Here is a 21,484-nt window from a genome sequence, read left to right as displayed (position 1 = left end):
TGGATGGATGGATGGATGGATGGACGGATGGATGGATAAGTGGGTTTTGGTATCAAACTTTTAGCTCTCTACTGAGCCAATTCAACATTTATCTCTTTTGCACCAACACTGCACACTTGCAGGAACCAACTGTGAAAGCTTTCAGCTTCATTTTTAGTTGTGTTGCTGATCTGATTGGAAAAGGAGGCCCCAGTTAGAGATAACTTGTGGTTGATCTGAGAAAATTTAAAAAAAAAAATGTAAAAAACTGCACAAGTGATGCTCACAAGGGAAAGTTAAATTTGAAGTTTATGGATGCCTTTTCAGTTTCACAGATAATTGCCCTTTTTCCAGTTTTTGTTGGGAGTTTAGTTAAGCTGATATGTTTGTAATGATGCTTAATTCTGCAGATAATTAAGTTCTGCGTAACTGTAGAGACAGCACGTCCGTTTATTCAATACCTTATTTGTTTCTTAACCAATAGTCACTTTACCCCAAACAGAAAAACCATGTGAAAAATCTCATATGTGACCACATACATGTGTTTGTGCATATGTGAAACATGTGTATCGCACATTTTGGAACATTTTCATAGTGTAATGTGTGAAGTCTGTGTAGATTCCCATGTGAACTTTTTCCACATAATTTGCCAATGTTATCATATATTGTCTATGTTAATTTGTTAATATGTTAATTTATCGCAACAGCCTTTGGAAAAGTTAAAAAAGCAATCCAATATTATCAGTTTCCCTTTCATCTCGATCTATCAAACTACAGAAATATTATAAAATTAATCTCTTCATGTGTAACATCTCTCCTTTGAACATTCTCAGTTTGCATTGTCAGCCAGAAAGGAAACATGCTGCTACCTAAGCTGCTACTAAAAGGCTTAGTAAAGGCAGCACTCTACCATGCAAATGACACCATATACAAACAATACTTTAGTAGTAATAAAGCCGATGACAATGTGGTGTAAAATAAGGTGAAAGGAGAATTATCACCCAGCTCTGTGGCTGTACGTAGTTTTTTAGCATATCATTTTATTTTTATGACCTTTAAATCCTGTACTTATCGGGGCCTGTTTTCAAAAAAGAACCTCTGAAAAACACTATATAAAGTACTCATGCCCAGAATAGACAGACAAAGTTAGCAACAAGCCGTAAAATAAAATCTAACATAAGTAAATCTAAATGTTTCTGAAAACATTTAAGTGTTTCTGTTGTTAAGAAAATCAGAACTAAAAGGAAAGTGACTACAACATAGAAACGTGCCTCCAAATGAATACTAATGCAGTTTTCTTGCAAGAATTATAGTCAAAGTATTGTCCTGTTTTAAGGTGCTAATAAATCAGAGCTGTGGTCAGCTGAATGCAAAGGGAACATGGTTGATCTAGTCAGACCCAGATGGACTGGGAGGGAGCTGTGTCAGAGCCTCATAAAAAAAAAGGCACTCAGGCTATAAACTGGAACAAATTCCAGGGACAGCCTACAATATAATGCAATCCAATACAACAGTCCTGAGATAAACATCCTTTTATGACAATAAATTGTTATTGAGACTGTGCCCAGACAGGCCATAATACAACTATGGTAATTTTTGAGGCTGCAACTTGTGGAAAGTAGATTTATAAAATAATTGTATTTCAGATTTAAAGTCACAACCTCCTCTTTTTGAGTACTTCCTGCTCTTTTGCCTCCCTCTCTGTGCCTCTGTATCACCCTCTTCCCTCTTTCCCATCAGGATCTACAGCACCCTCTGAGGTGACAGATTAGTAGGTGAGAGGCTCGCTCACGCCTCCCTCTAATTGGAGTCCACTGAGCGGTTTGCTGTTCCTGCACCTATCTTCATTTCTCTGGTTAGCCAGGGGGAGAGGAGAGGAGTAGTGGCTCTAAATTCTTCAATAAGCTCTTAGAATAATGTCAACCTGAGTTTCACAAAGTCAGCGAAGGTCAGCATCCCAAAGGTGCAATTGTGATAGACAGTGTGATAGGTTGTGCAATGGATACGTTGGTATTTGGTTCAACATCTTAAAAGATGTATACAAGTGTGTGTTAAGCCTGTTTATCTTTATAGAGGTTTACTTCTTTACTTCCCTCTTCAAGTAATTTTCCCTCTACAAGCCCAGTGGGGTCTGACCTTAATGAATGATCATGTATAATTAGAATTATGTCATATTGTAATGAAATGTCTTGATAAAGCTGATTAGCTGAATATTAAATTCTTAATTTTGATGCTCTTTTTTTATAATCTTAACTTTGATTGCTGCTTTAGCCAAATAAGTGGGAGGATTTTAGAATAATGAACATGCAGGGTATATCCAGAAACTCTTCAGGTAGCAAAACGGGTCTGCTGGCCTGGGACCAGTTAGTCCCCCACTTTTGTACAGAATAAAATATCTGTTTGATGAAATGCAATGAAAAGTTGTACAAATATTAATTGTTGCATAAATCATGATGATTCCGTGAGCCTTTCGGCAGCAGGACTCTAATTAGAAAAATGTTTAGATGGTCCTCCGCTTTTGTCATCACAGACAGCTAAGTGTCATCAGTATAGAAGTTGAAAATTAATTCCCTACTATGTACAATTTGGCCAACATATATAGAGAAAGGCAGAGGGCAAAAAATAGAACCCTGAGGTACTCCTTATGTATTGTCATATTATTACATAAAACACTGTTGTTTCTGTTACATAAAATATTAAGCAAGGACAAAACAGGCCAGAGATGCCAAATGTTAATGCTAGCTGGATCTGAAAATTGTTACCCCCAAAGAGCAAGCAGCAAAAGATGGCTGTTTTTAAGTAAGTTTGGCTACAGTGTCCAATTCAAAGGTAGATTTGTATTTATTTGTACTGATTAACCAAGAAATATGTTCCTTTAGCATCAGGCACAGCATGCATGTTAATCAATGAACACTTGTGCCGCAAGAGGTAGAAAGCTTCCAGTTTAGATTTCTTGCACTTTGTGTAATAATGAACAACCCACCATAGTTATTTTGTTTCAAATATTTTTAAAAGGTAAGAAATACCTATTTTTCATGCATCTTCTTTAAATTGTAACAAAATCCTGTCCAATATTTGTCTCACATATTTTTATTTTATTTAAACCATGAATAACACTAAATATGTATACTCATGCTGTTGTTTCCTTTGGGGTGTGAGGTGAACAAACCATGAACAAAAAAAATAGCACAATTCAATACAAGCATCGCCACAAACTACAGTTGCAGCAATCAAAATAAAACTAAATCAAGTCATTTCTGGCTCTGTGTCAACTAAATGAATATGATCAGTCAGTGTACTGTAATAGAGGTCATTCCAACAGGTGTTCATATTATTGTGTCCACCCCCTGTAATAATTTGTTGAACGTTGAAATAGTTTTCCTTCTGTAACTTTTTAAATCTGCACGACGTGTTGCTACAATGAGGTCATGCGACTTATAATAATCAGATTCTCAGGCATGTTTGGCATCATTAGCTGCTCTGGGAGAACAATTCTCAACCACAACCGGCTGCAAAAGACAAGCAACAAGAATCTGGCAAAGAAGCCAAACTCTCCTCCTTCCTCTGCTAGTGAGGAAATACAGAGGTTACACACAAACACAAACACACACACACACACACACACACACACACACATTCCTCACTGTCTGTGTGGAGATAGTAATACATATCTGCAATACACACACATGCACACACAGAAAGTCTCAAAGGAGTGATGAAATAGATGAGAAGAGGATCCACGGTTAGCCTGGAGGACTGGATAAATATTGACCTGAATGAATGAGGTCTGTCACAGTACATAAAAAGGGCTTTGCACTAACGCACGTACACACACACACACACACACACACACACACACACACACACACACACACACACACACACACACACACACACACACACACACACACACACACACACACACACACACACTCACCAACTTCCATGCCCTAGAAGAACCTCTTAGTATATAAACTGTGCCTACATCTCTCCACTCTTCAACCACATATTTTAACAAAACCTGGAACCAGTTTTAATATTTATGGAAAAACTGAGATTGAGCTTCAGTGGAAGGAAGTATAAATAATGAAAACAGTGAGTGTGTGGCTGGTGTATGTCATTGCCCATGCGATTTTGCAAGTGTACCTAATACCCACCTTTTTTTCCCGCCACCCACACCTACAACCCTCCTCCCCCACCACCAACCCCCAAGAAAAGGAGAAATACAGCCAAAAAGATGCAACACTTGAATGAGGGGTGGAGGGGGGGGGGGGTATATCGATCTAAAGAAAATTAGATAAAAGGCGATGAGAGTAATTTTTTCCTGATTAAACCTAACATTTCTGTATGTATGTATGGGTTTTCCTCTGGAATATCACGGTTGACTATACCTAAACTTTTTCCTCACCCAACTAAAAACCACAAAAGAAAGAAAGGAGATAAATCATTCATGAACTAACATAACAGGTTCTTATCTAAAAGGGCCCAGTATGATAATAGTAGATCATTTTTGTTGTTCTTCTCTTGTGATGTCACTGCACTCCATTCAGCGATAGTGATCTTCGAAGCACCAACAAGTGGGGAACGAAAAGCTATAACTGCTCTGCAGGAAATGATTTGGCTTAGCTGGTGTGCTTAGTGTGTGTGTGTGTGTAGTGTGTGTGTGTGTGTGTGTGTGTGTGTGTGTGTGTGTGTGTGTGTGTGTGTGTGTGTGTGTGTGTGTGTGTGTGTGTGTGTGTGTGTGTATTCCCATTGGCAAATTTGTCTTTCAGTTGGCTTTAAGAAATCTTTTGTTTGTTATTGTGTAGGAATTGGATGCTTTGTGCGGATTTAGTTCCCCCTGTGATCACCTGATTAGTTGGTAGTTTCAATTAAAGTAGTTGAGGCTATGTAGCAGCTGGGGAGTTTGTGGCAGCTTGCAGTGATTCTGCCAGTTTCATCAATTTAATTTGTTTTGAATTAAATTGTATGTTGCCCGGTGAACAAGCAGCAGGTAATTCGTCAACTGCTATCATCTCATCTCTTTGTATGCGAAGTGACCTACAGCTTTCAATAAGTTCAGAGCACTAGAAAACCAAAAAGATGGGTATACTAAATCTAATAAATAATAATGCCATTCATGTATCTACTCTGATGGTAAATCCCCAGATTTTTATATGAAAGTTACCATTTACTTTAGATTTCCAAGATTAACTTTAAACTATTACTCTGAACATCACTATTTTTGGTTTAAAAGGTTCCATTACTTCTTTAAGGCTGCTGCACTTTTCTGCGCCGGGATTTTGACAAAATTGAAAGCAGATGTGATGTTGACTGTGAACACATTTAAGTATCTACATGTACCTTTTCCAATTATACTGATATGAACTGCAACCACTGGCTTCCTGATAGGTAGGCAATAACAGAAATGGATGTATGATCCTTAACAATCCACACCATTTGACACACTTGACTAGCATTTAGGGCTCAAATTAGTGCAATTAAAGTATGAATTTAACACAATTTCAAAGGTTTCTACTTCAATAATAGTTTATACCTTTGTCGGGATGAGTTTTCTCCCCGTTAACCTTATCAGCAGTGTCATGGCTCCAGTACACACCAGCCCCATCGCTAATGTGAGCTAATTCTAACCCGAAATCCAAGTCTAAACCCTAAAATAAATGTTTTTGTTTTCTAGAGTGAATACATGTATCATGAGTAATTCACCCAGTAAAAAATATTAATATTAACTTGTTGATAAACTAAATGGATTAATGGCTGCTCATGCCCTACCTGAACTTTTGCTTTGAAAATATCATTCAGTTTTATTACCTGCTTTCTTGCTTATAGGTGCAGACATACATTTGGTTACTGTATCATGAAGAGGAAACAGGCTGATTATGGAATTACAGTTTGTGTATTGTGAAGCTTTTGGTTGAATTGAAAAACAGAATAGGGAGATTTCATTACTGGTATAGGCTAAACAGAGTCAGATTATCAACCTAAATCCAGGTTATCTTCCTTACTTTTTAAGCAACACTACCATCTACTGTTATCATAGTGAGAGCACATCTCATTTAACATGTCAAAGGTATACATTGCATTCTTATCTGCATGCGGTGTCATGACAAACAGAAGTGCATAATTAATTTATTTTAATCCATTCATTTTGTAGTTGTTAATAAATACAGGGACTCAGTCTATGAGTCCTACAGCAATTTGATCTTTGTCCCACTCCTTCTCTCTCCCCTTTTCCAATGAGAACATTAGGCCATGGCAAAGGTTCTCAGCAGCCCCTTATACATTCATTATTAGTTACAACAGAGTATTCATCCAATTTCTCTGCATAAACCCTTCTATCAATGTTAAGTCAGTCATAATCAAGTAATTAGAACGAACATTACATCTACACAACCATGTAGAGCAAAACTGTAAATTCAATATAAAGTGTGAAACCCATGGCGCTCTGTTTAATATTTGCTGTGTCACACTGAAGTACTCCACCAGGTGTTAGACAGGTCCAACATTAGTACTGAAACAGTATACTATACCTCGATCAGCTTCCATCATCTTTCTTGGGCCACTGCTGTAAGAGCTCCAAGCTGTCAGCCTTGTCAACTGAAAGAGTCGCATTATCTGCCTGCTCATTGTAACTTCTCCTGTTCGTACAGATCACAAAGTGATCCCCGCTCAAAGCAATTTCAGTGGAAGTGATGCGAAGTGAAGCGAAGTGGAGAAAAACCTGCAGTCCTCGTTGTGAAAATGCACTTAAAATTGTCTTTCTGTCATGAAAGGAAAACAATTACATGAACACAGTAACCCTTTAACGTATATATATAATGGTATTGTATTGTATCATAATGACAGGTGTTTCTATTATTTTGTCCATGCCATTTATATTATCTTAATGAGGGTAGGCTACAACGAGACACCTTTGTATAAACGGCACATTGTAAGACCATATTAGACTGCATTAGTTTTTTTTATATGATCCAAATACACTGAGTGAAAGTACAGTATCAATATTGTATTAATGTACACTTAATGCAATACAATACAATACACAAAATGCAATCTCAGTCTGATCTATCAAAAATCGTATCTTCTTAGCAAGACAATATAATTTCGGATCCTCACTGGCGTGTAGTATGAAATAAATGCAACTATCACCTCAGTCTAGCTACCAAGGTCCATAGTTGTTACATATTTGGACATTAAGTTGTTGTTATGATTATGTAAATAATGTTTTTAAAAAAGAAACATTTCTGAATCTAATTCTAGAAATGTTCTAACTTTATCATCAGTATGTTTTAAGCCTTACAAATTTTGAATAAACAGTTCATGTTTAAAAACACTGTTGGATAAAACTTTAGGTTAATACAACAAGTCGTTCCGACCCAGCGATCTCATTAGTCAACTGTCTAACTTGGCACTTGGAACGTGCTCAAATCACCATAAAGCGCACCGTGCTCATCACTAGAAATATCACTCCGCCTTCTCAATGGGAATATATAATTGGAATTAAATTTCATATAATATCCAATATAATGTTATTTTTAGTTGTTCAGGCCTACTAATTGTGACCCGTTTGGCAAAACTTGGTCTCTTTTGGATGGCAGCTAGCATGACCGGATATGTTAAACACATGACATGGTGCTGAAATCTTAAAAATAAATGACTCCATCGATATCTTTTTTTCAGCATATAGGTTACTTACAACGAGATTGAGCGAGCTAAGCAGTTTAGTGTTTCTATGTGGTGTATTTATTCAGTTTGAGAAACGATTTCAAGAAAGCAATAAAACGGACGAGATCTCGTCTCTGTTGCTACGTCATTACTAAGGGTCGGCCTACTTCCTGGAGTAGTAAACATTGCATACATTACATTCGCTTCTACTGAGGCGACTGATTGTTTTCCAGTTGTTAGTCATGCCCCATGTATTGCCATGGAAACGGAGATCACAGTAACAAAAAGTTTTGTATTTTGAGAGCGAATTGCCCCACGACATGAATACATTTGGATTACATATTTTATGTAGATGATTGCTTGTTGTATAATCGCAATATTACACTCGAAGGTGTGCTTTAACATGATTATTGGCACTTCAGTGATGCTTACGTGATCCTGACCGCATCACTGTGGTGCCAATAATCACGTTAAAGCACACCCTCTCGTGTAATATTGCTCAATTAATACTGACTCTGGGTGTAAACAGGAGACATATAGGTTTTTTTTAATTTTATGTAAAATTAACTTTTCCACGGTCTTATACCTTTAAGGCTGAAAGCTGTCAAACTGTTCATTCATTCAAGAATATTTGATATAAAACTAGAAGGGTATGAAAACCTCTGCCAAGGCCAATAGTCCCCTCTTCTATGATATTCAAATCTACAACCACAACAGATATGTATGTTTCTATTTCCAAAAGTGTTTTTTTTGTTTGAAAAAGTTTGAGCAGAGGATTACTGGGATTTGCCCACTGTGGATAGGGACTGTGATCATGGAACTGACCCGTGTCTTGGATCCACTCCTAAATTTAATGAGTTCTTCCTTGGCCCATGCTGCACCCTTGTACCACGTTTCACGAAAATCCAACCAGTATTTTTGTTCTGTAATCCTGCTGACAAACAAACAAACAGACAAACAAGCTGCATCGAAAACATAACCTCCTTGGCAGAGAGAAACATTTTCAAGAAACAAAGACTTTCATTTGAGTCACAAAAGAAAGCATTATGTTGTTGGAAGAAAATATTTTGTGGTTGAAAGTTTTCCAATATAACCAAACAACAAACACCGTTTATTTAAATTCAACAGAAGGGACAGTAAGTAAGAACAGAATAATGTTCTCTCATTATTTCCTTTAAAACGTGGAGTAGGGGCTTCATACCACATTTTGTTTGATGTCCACAATTACAGTAAAGAGCCCAGTACCAGCTTTGAGGACACATAAATGTATTAAAAATATATACTGTGTATGGCACTGATGGGGACATCTCTTAACCCTGTGTCAGTAAAGGCACTTAAACTTAGACTTGTAAAACACAAAGAAAGTCACATTTGGTTTCCAAAAAGTAAACTGTGTTTTAAATAATACTCTTCCATCCATCAAACAGCATTATTTCACTTTAGGCTTGCCTTTTCTCCTCCTTTTTCTTGGCTCTCTTTGGTCTTATAGTGCTCCTCTGGCAGGTTTCTCAGCTTCTCAGCAGCCTAAGACAAGAACACAGCAATAATGAGCTGAAATGCCATTTTAAAGGAACAGACAGGGAATTCACTACAGACCAGGCTGCACATTATAGTTAGTTTGCTGTAAAAACTTCATTTTTTTGTTGATGGACCTTTTGATGAACTCTGTTAAGACACTCACTTCCCAACTTTGACTCCATGAATTGCTTTTTTTTTTCAATTTATGAGGGTGCATTTACACTTGAGTCACTTACTGTAAAAAGCTGTCGATTATATTTAAATGTAATCTCAACAGGCTGAACAAAGAGGATAGAATGGAAAACATTTGTGAAAAATAGGTGTCCATATCATTGTATGTGTTGTATATTGCAGCACATACACACCAGCCCCAGTACTGTATAAATGCATGTGTATTAATGCATTACCTGTTCAGGGGTGAGGTCCCTTTGCTCCTGGGCGAGCATCTCATACCCCACCATAAACTTCTTCACTGTAGCTGAGCGCAGCAGAGGCGGGTAGTAGTGAGCATGTAGCTGCCAGTGGGAGTTGTCTTCTTTTAAATGGGGGCCAGTTGGGGCTCCTGAGAGAGAAAAGAAGGAATGGGGGACTTCAGACCGGAGACAGAACCAACCTCCAGTCAGTCAGAGGCTTTGTGCACACTGATTTCTGACTGTCAGAGACTGTACAGATGGGTTAAGGTTGTTACAGTCTCAACCACATTTCTCCACCTCTAAAGTGAACAGAGCTGCTCTGTCATCATGTCATATTATTATACATATTTAATTATTTGAGATTGACAGCTTGCGAGGTCGTGAACAACCCTGTGTTTTGTGTGAGGATCAAATCTGAAGAATGAAATTGGCAATTGTCAATGCCAGCAGTTAAGAGCCATCTGTGAACCCATCAGTCTGATGATGATTTAGCATTCGGAGGAAACGGACAATATTTTGGGCATTCCAGTGTAGCCTGTTGATATCCAAGCTAATATTTCCCCTTTTATGTGCCAGACATTGTTTAGTCTGATTAGCAGCTTGAGATGTGAGAATGGAGCTGGCGTTGAGAGACGACGTCTTCGGCTGGATTCTTTCGCAATTAGCCAGTTTACACTCAGTCAACAGTTGAAAACCATGACAACAGAGCTAAAATGTTAAATCTTAATTTTAGTTTTTAACATAGACTGTATATGAAAATGGATGTGTCCTCCTGGTCTAAAACATGAAACCAATGCAGAAGTGCCTTAAAGTGCAATACACCTGAGGGCCACAAGGGGCTGGCTCCAAAAAGCCTCTGACTGCAATTCAACTTCTTGCATGAAATACAAAGGCAGTCATTTTTTTTTTACACAAGTCATTATGGTTTCATCAGCTAGATTCACTCCTTCTGATGACTGTTTTGGTTTTCCTTCTGAAAATAACTCCATAATTAATTAGATATCAGGCCTCAAAGAGAGGTATGTTTGGGCCGTGTCTAGTTTGGTTGAAATGCCTTGGGTGCAGTCAGGCACATCGCTCCTACCTGGCTCACCTAAATATGGTCACTTCTGGCTAAAAAAAACAACAACAAGATTGCAACGGCCGAAATACCCCTTTAATACGTCCACTAACAAACCACACAACACATCACAATAGGTTGTTTTTTAGAGATGAGATGAAGTTTATAGTGACGTAATGAGCTTAGTCTTTACATTGTTATTGTGTTGTATCACATTTATGTTTGATGTTTTCAGTCAGATTCTGACCACAGTGATGTTATAGTGATAAGCAGCTAAATCTAACAAAGGATGCCTATGTGAAGTGGACATGGAGTAAACACTTCATGTAAATACATGGTAACCTGATTATAATAATAAATGAAAGGCTTGTTGTAAGAGTCATGTATGCATGGTAGAATACAGTATATTTGTATATCAGCTCTGTATATCATTGCTGTGTTTAATGCTAAGACCCACAAAGTATAAAATTGCGTCACAATACTGTCTGTTAAAAAGGTAGCAATACAGTCTACATACATAGAATATTTATTTTCTCATTGCCTCTGTGAAACAGGGGGACAAGTAAACACATGTGAAAACACAGACACAGAGTGAATGATAACGCAATCAAACACTAACGGGTAATTACGAATATGCATAGCCAGAACACAACAAGCTAATTTATCTCGCTGCCTTCCACCCGGCATGAACAAGGCCCTCTGCTCTTTAAGTCCTTCAAGCTGTGGATCAGACACCCCGCTGTCAGTTAGCTAACAAGGTAAATTAAAGAAGCAGCCATGTGCTGATTTTGTGGGCAATAAAGCCAGAATCTTACGAGTGTAACCAACAACAACAACAACAACAACAAAAGAATAGAGCTTTTTCTATGACAACATACTTTTGTGAGGAGATGCCATCTGATGCAAAAGTGAGAACAAATGTGCCTTCTGTCGCTGTTTATCTGGATTGAGATCAGGTAACTCTGAAAATGCAGTCCTTTTCATGGTCATAAGCATCTGCATTCATCATTTTTTTTTTCCCCCTGTCTATAATTTGTCATCGTTTTCAAATGTTACTTGACCAAAGTTACAGAAAACTGCATGAAAATGTACGTTATTTGGTAATTATATACCTATTCACTGATCTCTGTGTAACATGTATAGCTTCTGCACTGCTTGTGTTGTCTTAATAGAAGGTAATGAGGTAATCAGGGAAGTAGAGACAGCAGTGGAATATATATCTTCAAAAAACACAAAAAGAAGTTAAAAAAAAAAAAAAATCCCTGGAGACATTGTATTCACAAGAAAAGCTTCTCCTTTTGAGTCCGTTTCCTGACAATGGTGGCTGATAAGACACGGATAGAGATGACAGGAGAGTGACAGAAAGGAAACTAATGGACGGCAATAGAAAAGGGAGGAAAAAAGAAAAGCCTGAAGTGGCCAGATAAAGAATGAATAGAGACGGATGCTCCTATTAGTGGACAATTACCCTGTTTTAAATATAGTCTCTGGTGTGTTTGTGGTGCTGCATGTGTGTGAGTGTGTAACTGCAGGCATCATTTCAGAATTAACATAAAGTTACAGATATCCCTGGATAAAGGACTGCTAATCATATCTGACTGATTTTCTACTACCACCTTATATGCAGGATGATGCAAGAGATTTTATGTATTTCAATTCATGCTATAATATGGAGTCCTAGATGTCTCCGTGTCCTCGTCCTTCATCCAGCCCGTTAATATTGTCTGTGATGTGTTGTGCCTTTTCTACCTGAAGGAATAAACAGGTAGACTAATCTAATCCATGATTTCCCAGGTGACTCAAACAGCATCAGGCCACTTCTCTCTCTCTCTCTCTCTCTGCACTCTGCCACTAATAAGTCTAGCCCTAAATAAAAGCTGGCTGCTTCCAAATGAGCTCAAATAAAGCAGATGGGAGAACTCATTATGTGAGCCATACGTGTGTGTTCGTGTTCATGGAGAAGAATGGGCTTTCCAAAATTAGGTGGTCCGGGTGTGCAGTATGTCTACAGAATGTGTTAACACGCTACAACACGTCCATTATTACCTCAGCAGTCTCGCTCTCCTTAATCCCCTTTGATAAGATTAAAATAACACCATGATTTTGGGGGTTCAAATTTATTCTAGCAATTAAAAAAAAAAAGAAGCTGTATACACACTGATCTGCCACAACATTCAAACTACTGACAGGTAGAGTGGGTGACATTAATTATCTCCTTACTATGGCACCTGTCAAGAGGTCGAATATGTTCGGCAGCAAGCGAATAGTCAGTCGTCAAAGTTGATGTTTTGGAAGCAGCATAAATGGACAAGCGTCATGAAGTGACTGACTTTGATCAGAACCAAATTGTAATGGCTGGCTGACTAAATTAAGGGTATCTCCAAAACAGCTGGTCTTGTGGGTTGTTTCTGGTATGCATTGGTAGTAACCAACCAATGGTGAAGCCTGGGTCCTAATCCATGTGGATGTTATTTAGACACGTGCCACCAACCTAAACATTGTTGCAGACCACGTACACCTTACCATGGCAACAGTTTTCCGTGACGGCACTGTGAAATTGCAGCACAAATGTAGGTGCGTTGGTAATTTTATGTGGCGTAAGTGGCTTTTTTCCCGGCTAGATTTTCTTCATCTAGCCAGCCCTGCGAGACCACAGACTGTAAAACGCACAAAATGCTCAGAGCAATTTACACACAGCGACTAAGGTAATTTAATTAATGATTGCAAAATAAATAAGGCACACTCAGACCATGGTGCAGTACATTTATTAACACCACTTCATAGGTGGAGCGCTTTGCTCCTTATAAGTGTTGTTAATAAATGAATCGAGTCAGGAGCTTTAAATGCGTAATTTACTTATGATCACTCCTCAACATCGTTCAGCACCAGATTTCACTATATTGGATGAGTGTTCTTTGTTCACTTTGACATTTAATTAATGCCACTGTTTGGCATATATAAGACAGGTTTTTGGCGTATATCATTGAACTGCTTCCTACACTGGGCGGCGGTTCTCACAATACTAGGAGAAAAGTTATTTATAATATTAATTGACCTCTTCCAAATTCAATTTAACATGATCAGCCCATGTAGGCGGGCTCGTAATACCATAAACTCTGTGATTATAGCCTGGAGCTCCACACAAGTATGTCAGTTTCTTTCTGCATAAAGTTTTGATGGCAGTATCGGTTTGATCCTTTTTCATTCATAAGAAACTGACAATTCGCTTTGTCCCAGGGGTCTTAAAGGGAATTAGATGAGCTGATTTGATTGGCCATCATTGAAGTTGGCTGTGAAACATCTTCGAATTATTCCCATCATCATATACAGTAGTTGTGAGTCATCTCTCATCCCTGGTTTACATGAAAACAAGACCATAGTAAGGGGAGTCAACCTTGTGCGTTGTGCACTTTCCTCCCACATAATGTGCAACAGCAGATTCCCTTGCCTGTAACCTTTTTATTTTTGAAGAAAAAATAAATATGTTTAACAAAGAAGCATATTTAATTGTATTGAATGTTGTAATATTTGACTTTTTTTTAACACATTTCCATGAGGTGCACAACATTTTTCACATGACTATAAACAAATAGTAATTTTATGCGGTACATTTGCTAATTTGTACTGTACTGTAACGTTTGATACCAAAGTCAATATTTACTTTACTGCTTTCTTGGTCTTTGTCTATCTTCTTTAATTCTGCCCTGCATTTCTGGCTCTCTCGACAGTCTCGTCACTCTTTCCTCTGTTTTGAATAACAAGAAACAGAAGGGTGCTAATGAACCAAACTGTAATATTTCACAAGTAATTTAATGTGTAGGTGTTATCATGGGGTTTTACAGCTCTCTCTCTCTCTCTCTCTCTCTCTCTCAAAATGACTGTCCCTTCCCCAGACTAAGGCAGCTTACATGGCAATATATTTTCAGTCGGCAGCTCAAAGGTAACCTGGCTACACCAGACTACTGCTGACCGCTAACCTGTTCGCGTTAACGTTCGCTCAGCCACTCTGAAGGTCAGACCAGAGTCAGCGACCAGTGTCGGTGATGACGTTGAAGTCAAAGAGTTTTTTTTTCCAAATGTAGTAGCAACGGTAGAGTTTCGGTACATACTGATTGGTTAAAGCTGCTCCGTCAGTTTTAAAATTAACCCGAGATCTACGGCCAGTAGAATGCAACGACTGGAAACGATTTCCTACGGAGTGTCGCCCAGACCAACGTATTCACGCAGTCAGTCTGGAAACACCAAGCTAGCTCGAAGGCAGTCAGCCCTGAAAGGTTCATCTGACCTGCCAGATCCACTGTTATCATTTCCCTCTTTAATGTTTTTTTTGGACCTTGTAGCCATTTCCAAATTCCATTCATTCTGCTTGCTAAAATCACGGAGTGAGGAGTCAGAATCCGACTGTGTCAAGCCAACTTTATCGTTATGCTTTATCGCATGTCACATCACATCATCCTTTGTGGCCAAGAACAGGCTAATTTTATTTCTAAAATATTTAAGGATTAACAACAAATGTTTACATAATTGTAATGTGATGTGGTAACGTAAGATCTATTTTCTGTAATAAAGTCAACTTTAATGACAATTTTTTTTTTTGGACATGGGCCATTTGCAGTGCGATATCCCTGTGGCAGATGTCTTAACTCAAAAAAAAAGAAAAAAATAATCATTCTGTTTACCACATAAAACAGGTGCACCTCTCCACTCCCTACTGATCTTCAACACTTGTTTGTGACCTGTAAATTTTAGTCTCTAAACAAACCAGAATAGAAGACTAAAGCCACAACTTGACACAGGATCAGCAGGAGCTTTCGCCACAGGTGGCTTTAGACTTTAGATTTGCTTCAAAGATTTGATATCGGATAAAATAAAAAGTGTCCTCTCCTGCCTTCTGTCCTTTTCGCCCCACTAGAGTTTAGGTGGAAATAAATCATCTCTCTTTTTTTTATAAACTTTATATCTTTCATGTGCGCTTCCTGCCCTGAAAAAGAAAAAGAAAAAAAACAGGAAAAGATTGACAGCAGCACATCAACCCAGGTAGGTCTTTAAAAAAAATATATATGAAGCTTCATTTTCAGAAACTGATCTGAGATGATAATAATGCCTCAAAAAATGGACTCTCTTAAAACATAAAATTGTACTTCTTGACCATGAAGCTGTGGACTGAATTAAAGAAGAATAAATTCAACCTTGTGATTATTTATTATTACTCAGACTTCAGGTACCTGATTTGTACCTTAGAAATGGAAAATACAGCAGACACGATAGTAGAAGAAAAAAAACTGTGGGTGTGCTTAAGGACACTGTGCTCTGAACTAAATGCTCCCTTTAGCATACTAATCTGCTCACAAAGACAATGCTAACATAATGTATGGCAGGTACAATTACTATGTTTAGTTAATTTAGTGTATTAACATGCTAACATATGCTACATTTGAACTAAACACAAAGCTGCAGCTGATGGGCATGTGGTAGTTTTTTCAGGTATTGGAGCCTACGATGGTGTTAAATGATCACCAAAATGATCTTAATCCATCAGGGACAAGGACATGTCTGTAAAAAAATATCATGGCTATATGGTTAGTGAGCAGTGAAATTTCCTTTCACTAAAAACCACTCAAGACACAGCGGCTGCAGGGATTGAACCTGCAACCTTTAGCTTAAACAAGGATCGCTCTGACCACTCAGTCATGGTGACACCGCTCTCCTTCCTGTCATTCATCACCTCATCGCGTCACTGCACTCTGGTAACCTCTGTTCCAGTTTAAACCTGATGGACGGCGTTCCTCTGACCTCAACCACAGTATGTTCCCGTCACTGCATCAGTGCAGACATAATATCAGCCAATACCTCCACTGAGCATTACAATAACTTAGTAGAAAAAGAGATATATTGAAAGCAAACACCTTTCTGTCCAAAGCTTGCAGCCGAATGCGTTTGTGCAAGCTGCTTCTTCATAGCATATTTATTTTAGATGGATATTTGAGATGCGAATCACAGTTCATGTTTTCTTAAAATGAAAAAGTAATTCAGCCCATGTTGCGCGGAGTGTTTTTTTAGCGCTGCTTTTATTTTGCGTTCCCTTGCAATATGTTTTGCGACTCAGAAAAAATAAAAGAAGAAACTGATTGCAGGAGAATGCAAAACATATTGTGAGGAAACACAAAACATATTGTGAGGAAACACAAAATATTGCGAGAAAACGCAAATATATTACAAGGGGACACAAAATATATTGTGGAGTAAAAAAAAGATATATTGTGAGGGAATGCAAAAGATAACATTTCCCTATATCTTTTTAATTTATATATTTATTTATTAACCTACGAACTGTCCCATGACTGTCTTAAATTTCCTCTTAAGGGAAATGAGTAATGGGAGATAAAGGAAACTGATAGCAAACACACACAAAAATAATTAGTTGTGTATGGAATAACAGTTAAACAAATGCATGAATTCTAATGCTATAGGTTGCTACACCTTTGCTCAGCGTTTACATGTCACTTCATGCCAATTACAACTTTTCACCATACAACTTTATTTACAGCTTGTTTGTGCTGGCCAAAAAACAATGAATACGGGTTTACGACTACTTGCAACCATGTGTTTAAATAGAGGCTTATTTTAATGTTAAAACAATATATAATATAAAGTTAATGACACCCATTCAGTCAGTGTAGCTTTCCAAAACTGCTTGACCGCTTTATCATTCAGATACGCAACAGACCGTTGTGCAGTTTCTGTGTCTACATGCTACTTTATCAGCAGTAAAAGCCTGACATTACACAACGAATGAGTGCTAACTGTGAGAACTCCTGCTTTACATGAAGATAGACCAGAAAAGAGGTAGAGTAAGTAAGTGGGCGACATCAAAGCTGAGGTTTTCTCATTTAATTTATTACAGCAGGGATGATTGAAATGCCACGAGTTAAGTAACCTGCAGAAAGTGCGCGCTGCACCTTAACTCACATATATTTATCCCATAACGTTGGACAAGCTAATTCATTTTCATACTCTTTGTAATTTTTGGGTTGGTGTACGATAGGTGATTTAGCAAAATTATAGTAGAAAGAAAACACACAAGGAGATTGGTGGAGGATGTGAAGATTAGCTCTCTGGATGTGAAATGAATACACATCACAGAGTGAAAGTTGGCTTTAGTAAGAAAGAGAAGGAAGGATAGAAAGAAGACAAAGGAAGGAAACAACAAAGGAAGAGGAAATTGAAAAGAGAGAGACAGCAGTGCAAAGGGTGTAAAGAGGAAGGTGAGAGGAGGCATCTTATCTGATGGTTGTATAGTAAAAAAAAAAAAAAAAAAAAGACAGAATAAATGCAGGATTACAAGGCATGTGTAAAAGTGGAAATGGAAGGGATTTAGTGTATTAACAACCTGAGGTGTGGGACTGTCAGAAAAACTTAACCAAGGTGTGACCGAATTGTAATGCACCTCTTCCCTCCATATCATTTCTCTGTCCTCTTTAGTTTGGTGTAGAACAAGAAGAATCCTGACTGGGAAAAGGTGAAAAGACTCGACATCACGAACTTGAGGACAGATTTTTTTTTTTTTAGATCACAGTTACAGAAAAACACTGCCCTCAGACGCCTGAGTTTGTGCTGTATACTTCACATAGACTAAGTGAATTAACAGACAGCTGACTTGATGTCTGAACCGCACCCAGGTTATCGCTGTACACTCCTCCATTTCACTAATCAATGCAATTTATGTAAAAAAAATGATCTTTTATCTTTTCTGCCATCTGTCCCTCACTGCTTCTAGCACTCTACAAAAAAACATTTTTTCTTTTTAAGCCCTCCCCATTCCCCCACTTTTTTTTTTCTTACCGTGCCAGCCCATGGAGTAGGGAAAAGACACTTCAAACAGATTGTCATACTTGGTCAGCAGTCGCTTCATAATGGCAGCCAGATCTGATAAACAGCAAGACAGACAGAGATAAACATGAGAAAACAGCAGGAGTGTGGATTAGAGGGAGAAAGAAGAAGACATTTGCTCTTGAGTATTGTTCATAATGAATGACATGAGGACGGGTAGCTGAAGAGAGGCGATGTGCAGTAAGAGTGAACAAAAAAGTTCAAACTAAGACCTGACTCTGTAAACTGAAAGAAGATCAAACTTTCATTAATCTTGGGGGGATATTAAATATAGAAGTCAGACAGAGCAGAGACAAAAAGTTAAATAAACACACAAACGCGTTTCTTTTTTACACAAAAACACTGGACAGACAGAAAGCATCAGAGTAGGGATTCAAACTTGACAGTTAATAATCAATTCATCATTAGTATAAGCTTTTAAAATATTTAAAAAAAAAAAATTCTTCATTAAAACTTTATTCAACATCTGAAATATTTTACAGCACAAACCCAAACAAATAAGGGTTATACATCTGGGAATATGTTGGGTAATTTTATCATTAATCAATATATACTGTAATCTTTACAATCTTTGGAGGCTTGACAGGGAGAACAATACATGCCAACCACCTTAAACCTTAATGTACATCCTGTATTTGGAATTATGTTAACTATGGAAAAAATTACATTTGCTTTTTAATTAAAACTGCCACATATTGTGGCACAGAAAAGGAGGGCTGAAAAAAATCTCCAACATATCTAATCAAAGGCATTTATGTTTAATTGTATTTGAGTTTAACTGTAAGTAATTGTATTATGTTTCCAAAAGTTATATATTGCAACACAATGACACCACTTTATGAACTCAAAGTGTGCAAAAGTGTTTCATATTTTATGTTTCCTCTTCTGGGAAGCTTGAATGTGCTGTGAATGAGCATGGAAGTTCCCGATCAGGAATCAAACCAGCAGGCCTTTAATGAGTCGCAGAGTCACCTTAAGCTGCTCTAAATTGCCTTATCGCTCTCTGAGTCACTCAGTCTGTCAGCATCTTTACACGCAAACACACACTCACCTTCCCTCTCCTCGCTTGTCAGGTCATTGACTCTGAGGACATGTCGCCGTGGTAACAGCAGCGTCTGATATGGCCACGTTGCCCAATACGGAACCACCGCCAGCCAATCCGAACTCTCCACCACCACTCGCTCCTAAGAGGGGACACGCATTAAAATGGTTTTAGACTGTGCATGAAAGCAATATCATGTGAAATATATTTTAACATTTTTATAAAGTTTTTTTTTTTTTCCCAGAAAAGACAATCAACCAAAGCTAAAGTGAAACAAAACCCTCCAGGTGCCAGAGTAGGAAAGCTTAATTCCAAATCAAATTAATATTTGTACAAATGCAGATGACTTCAAATCCAATGTGACACCAATCAGACAACTTTGTATGCACATATGTTGTACGTTTACCTTCCTCAGGAGTATTGTGTGCATTTCATGCCATTAGTCTCATTTGTCATTGTTGTTCAGATTTTTCAATGGTTTTAAAACAATTAACACCATTTCCCACAAGACTAATGCCCAGTAACCAATATATTTAAACTGTAGAAAAAAATTGTTGCATGCTGATACAATTTAAAATAAATCTGTAGTTCTTCTGAGCACAATATCACTCAGAAGAAAAACAATGGTAAAGTAAAGCTTAATAGTCAGTCATTCATAGATTATTTTTAGGTAAACTGCTATTTTAACTTCAGACAACGCAATCCAACACATATGGGCAAATTAGTTTGTTGCAGTTAATAACTGTGTAATCCTCAACAGTTTTGTAGCTCAACGTTAATTTTAAAATGGCAAAAGAATGACTGAACCTCACAAAAATGTACGCACATTACATCAGAATTAACACACATATACAAATATATATATAGACACAAACTTGATCGGACCACTTTGGCTCACTTATAACATGCATTCAGACCAGAACAACAGAAATACAAAAAGGAATACTGAGGTAAAAAAAAAAAAAAAAAGACAAAGAGTAGGTTGACTGAGCACCCTCTCATTTCATAATAAAGTGAGTTCAGAATGATAATAAAACAGGTCAGTCAAGATTGGCTGTTTGCAGCAAGAAGCCAAATTATCATAGTGTTTAAATGCAGAAAGTGTCTAAAGCTGAGATTTAACAAGCTGATGAGTGCACACAAACATGCCCTGACCTTGCTATTACAAACCATCAGAAATAGATTAGCTCATTGTATGTGTGCGAGCTGAATAGCTGCAGGAATCTGATGCAAGCCAGCTCCATACTAATCCTCAACGACCACATGGAGTCTGTTTGTTGTTTTTCTTTGCATTGTGCTGCCAGTTACTGCGTGTTAACACACTGCTTTGTCTGATCACAAGCAAAAATGGAAATGCTGGCCTGTAAAGGCCTCAGAGCATAAACAACATTTTGTGATAGGATCAATGATTGATTTTTGCAGTTTTTTCAAGGCCACTTGGGGGAAGAAGAAATCCATAACAAGCTGAAAAACAAAGCTCTGACAAAGTATCACCTCGTAAAATGATTATGGGGTAAAGCTAAACAACAGGCTGTTAAGACAGGCAGCAGAATGAGAGCAACACTAACATTCGTAACAAATGCATTTCAAATAGTCCTTTACCTTTTAGCTCTGATTTGGTCTTCACCAAACCCTGAGAAAAATATGTATGTCTTTGGCTGCTACATGCTCCTCTGCGGTCACAAGATAGTTGCTAACTTGTTTGGTGCTGGGCAGGTTGCATAACGTTGGAAACAGGAATCATGAGAGTGGCGTGACCGAACTACACGGTTAATGTGCCTGGAAGCAAAACAAAGAGCCGAAAGAGGCTAAAAACACTCTGCGGGGCTGCAGAGTTGAGCGATACGCTTGAGTGAGTGTCAATAACGCCTAGCAACAACATCTGATTCACAAATACCTCACGTGGGATTATATGAT

General features: G+C 37.9%; 1 protein-coding gene across 3 annotated transcripts in view; it reads right to left on the bottom strand.

Annotated features, from left to right (window-relative positions):
- Positions 1-8,734: 8,734 nt before the first annotated feature.
- The window catches only part of galt (galactose-1-phosphate uridylyltransferase), a 29,190-nt gene continuing 16,440 nt past the window's right edge, over positions 8,735-21,484 (bottom strand). For 2 of the 3 annotated variants that reach the window (XM_069704706.1, XM_069704715.1), the window contains exons 8-11: positions 19,577-19,709; positions 18,478-18,561; positions 9,570-9,724; positions 8,735-9,168 (exon numbers count right to left, since the gene is read on the bottom strand). In XM_069704706.1, coding sequence (XP_069560807.1) covers positions 9,079-9,168; positions 9,570-9,724; positions 18,478-18,561; positions 19,577-19,709 — 462 coding nt within the window. In that variant the 3' untranslated portion in view covers positions 8,735-9,078. Of the gene's footprint in view, positions 9,169-9,569; positions 9,725-14,245; positions 14,381-18,477; positions 18,562-19,576; positions 19,710-21,484 lie in introns of those variants that run through there. The other variant, XM_069704722.1, reaches the window with a different exon arrangement.

Source organism: Brachyistius frenatus, unplaced genomic scaffold (assembly GCF_029030835.1).
Source record: "Brachyistius frenatus isolate BFR_SWC_R1_liver_20210118 unplaced genomic scaffold, ASM2903083v1 Contig_3, whole genome shotgun sequence".
NCBI classification, from domain to species: Eukaryota; Metazoa; Chordata; class Actinopteri; family Embiotocidae; genus Brachyistius; species Brachyistius frenatus.
Note: the sequence above shows the minus strand (reverse complement) of the source record. Positions and strands in the feature narration are given on the sequence as shown.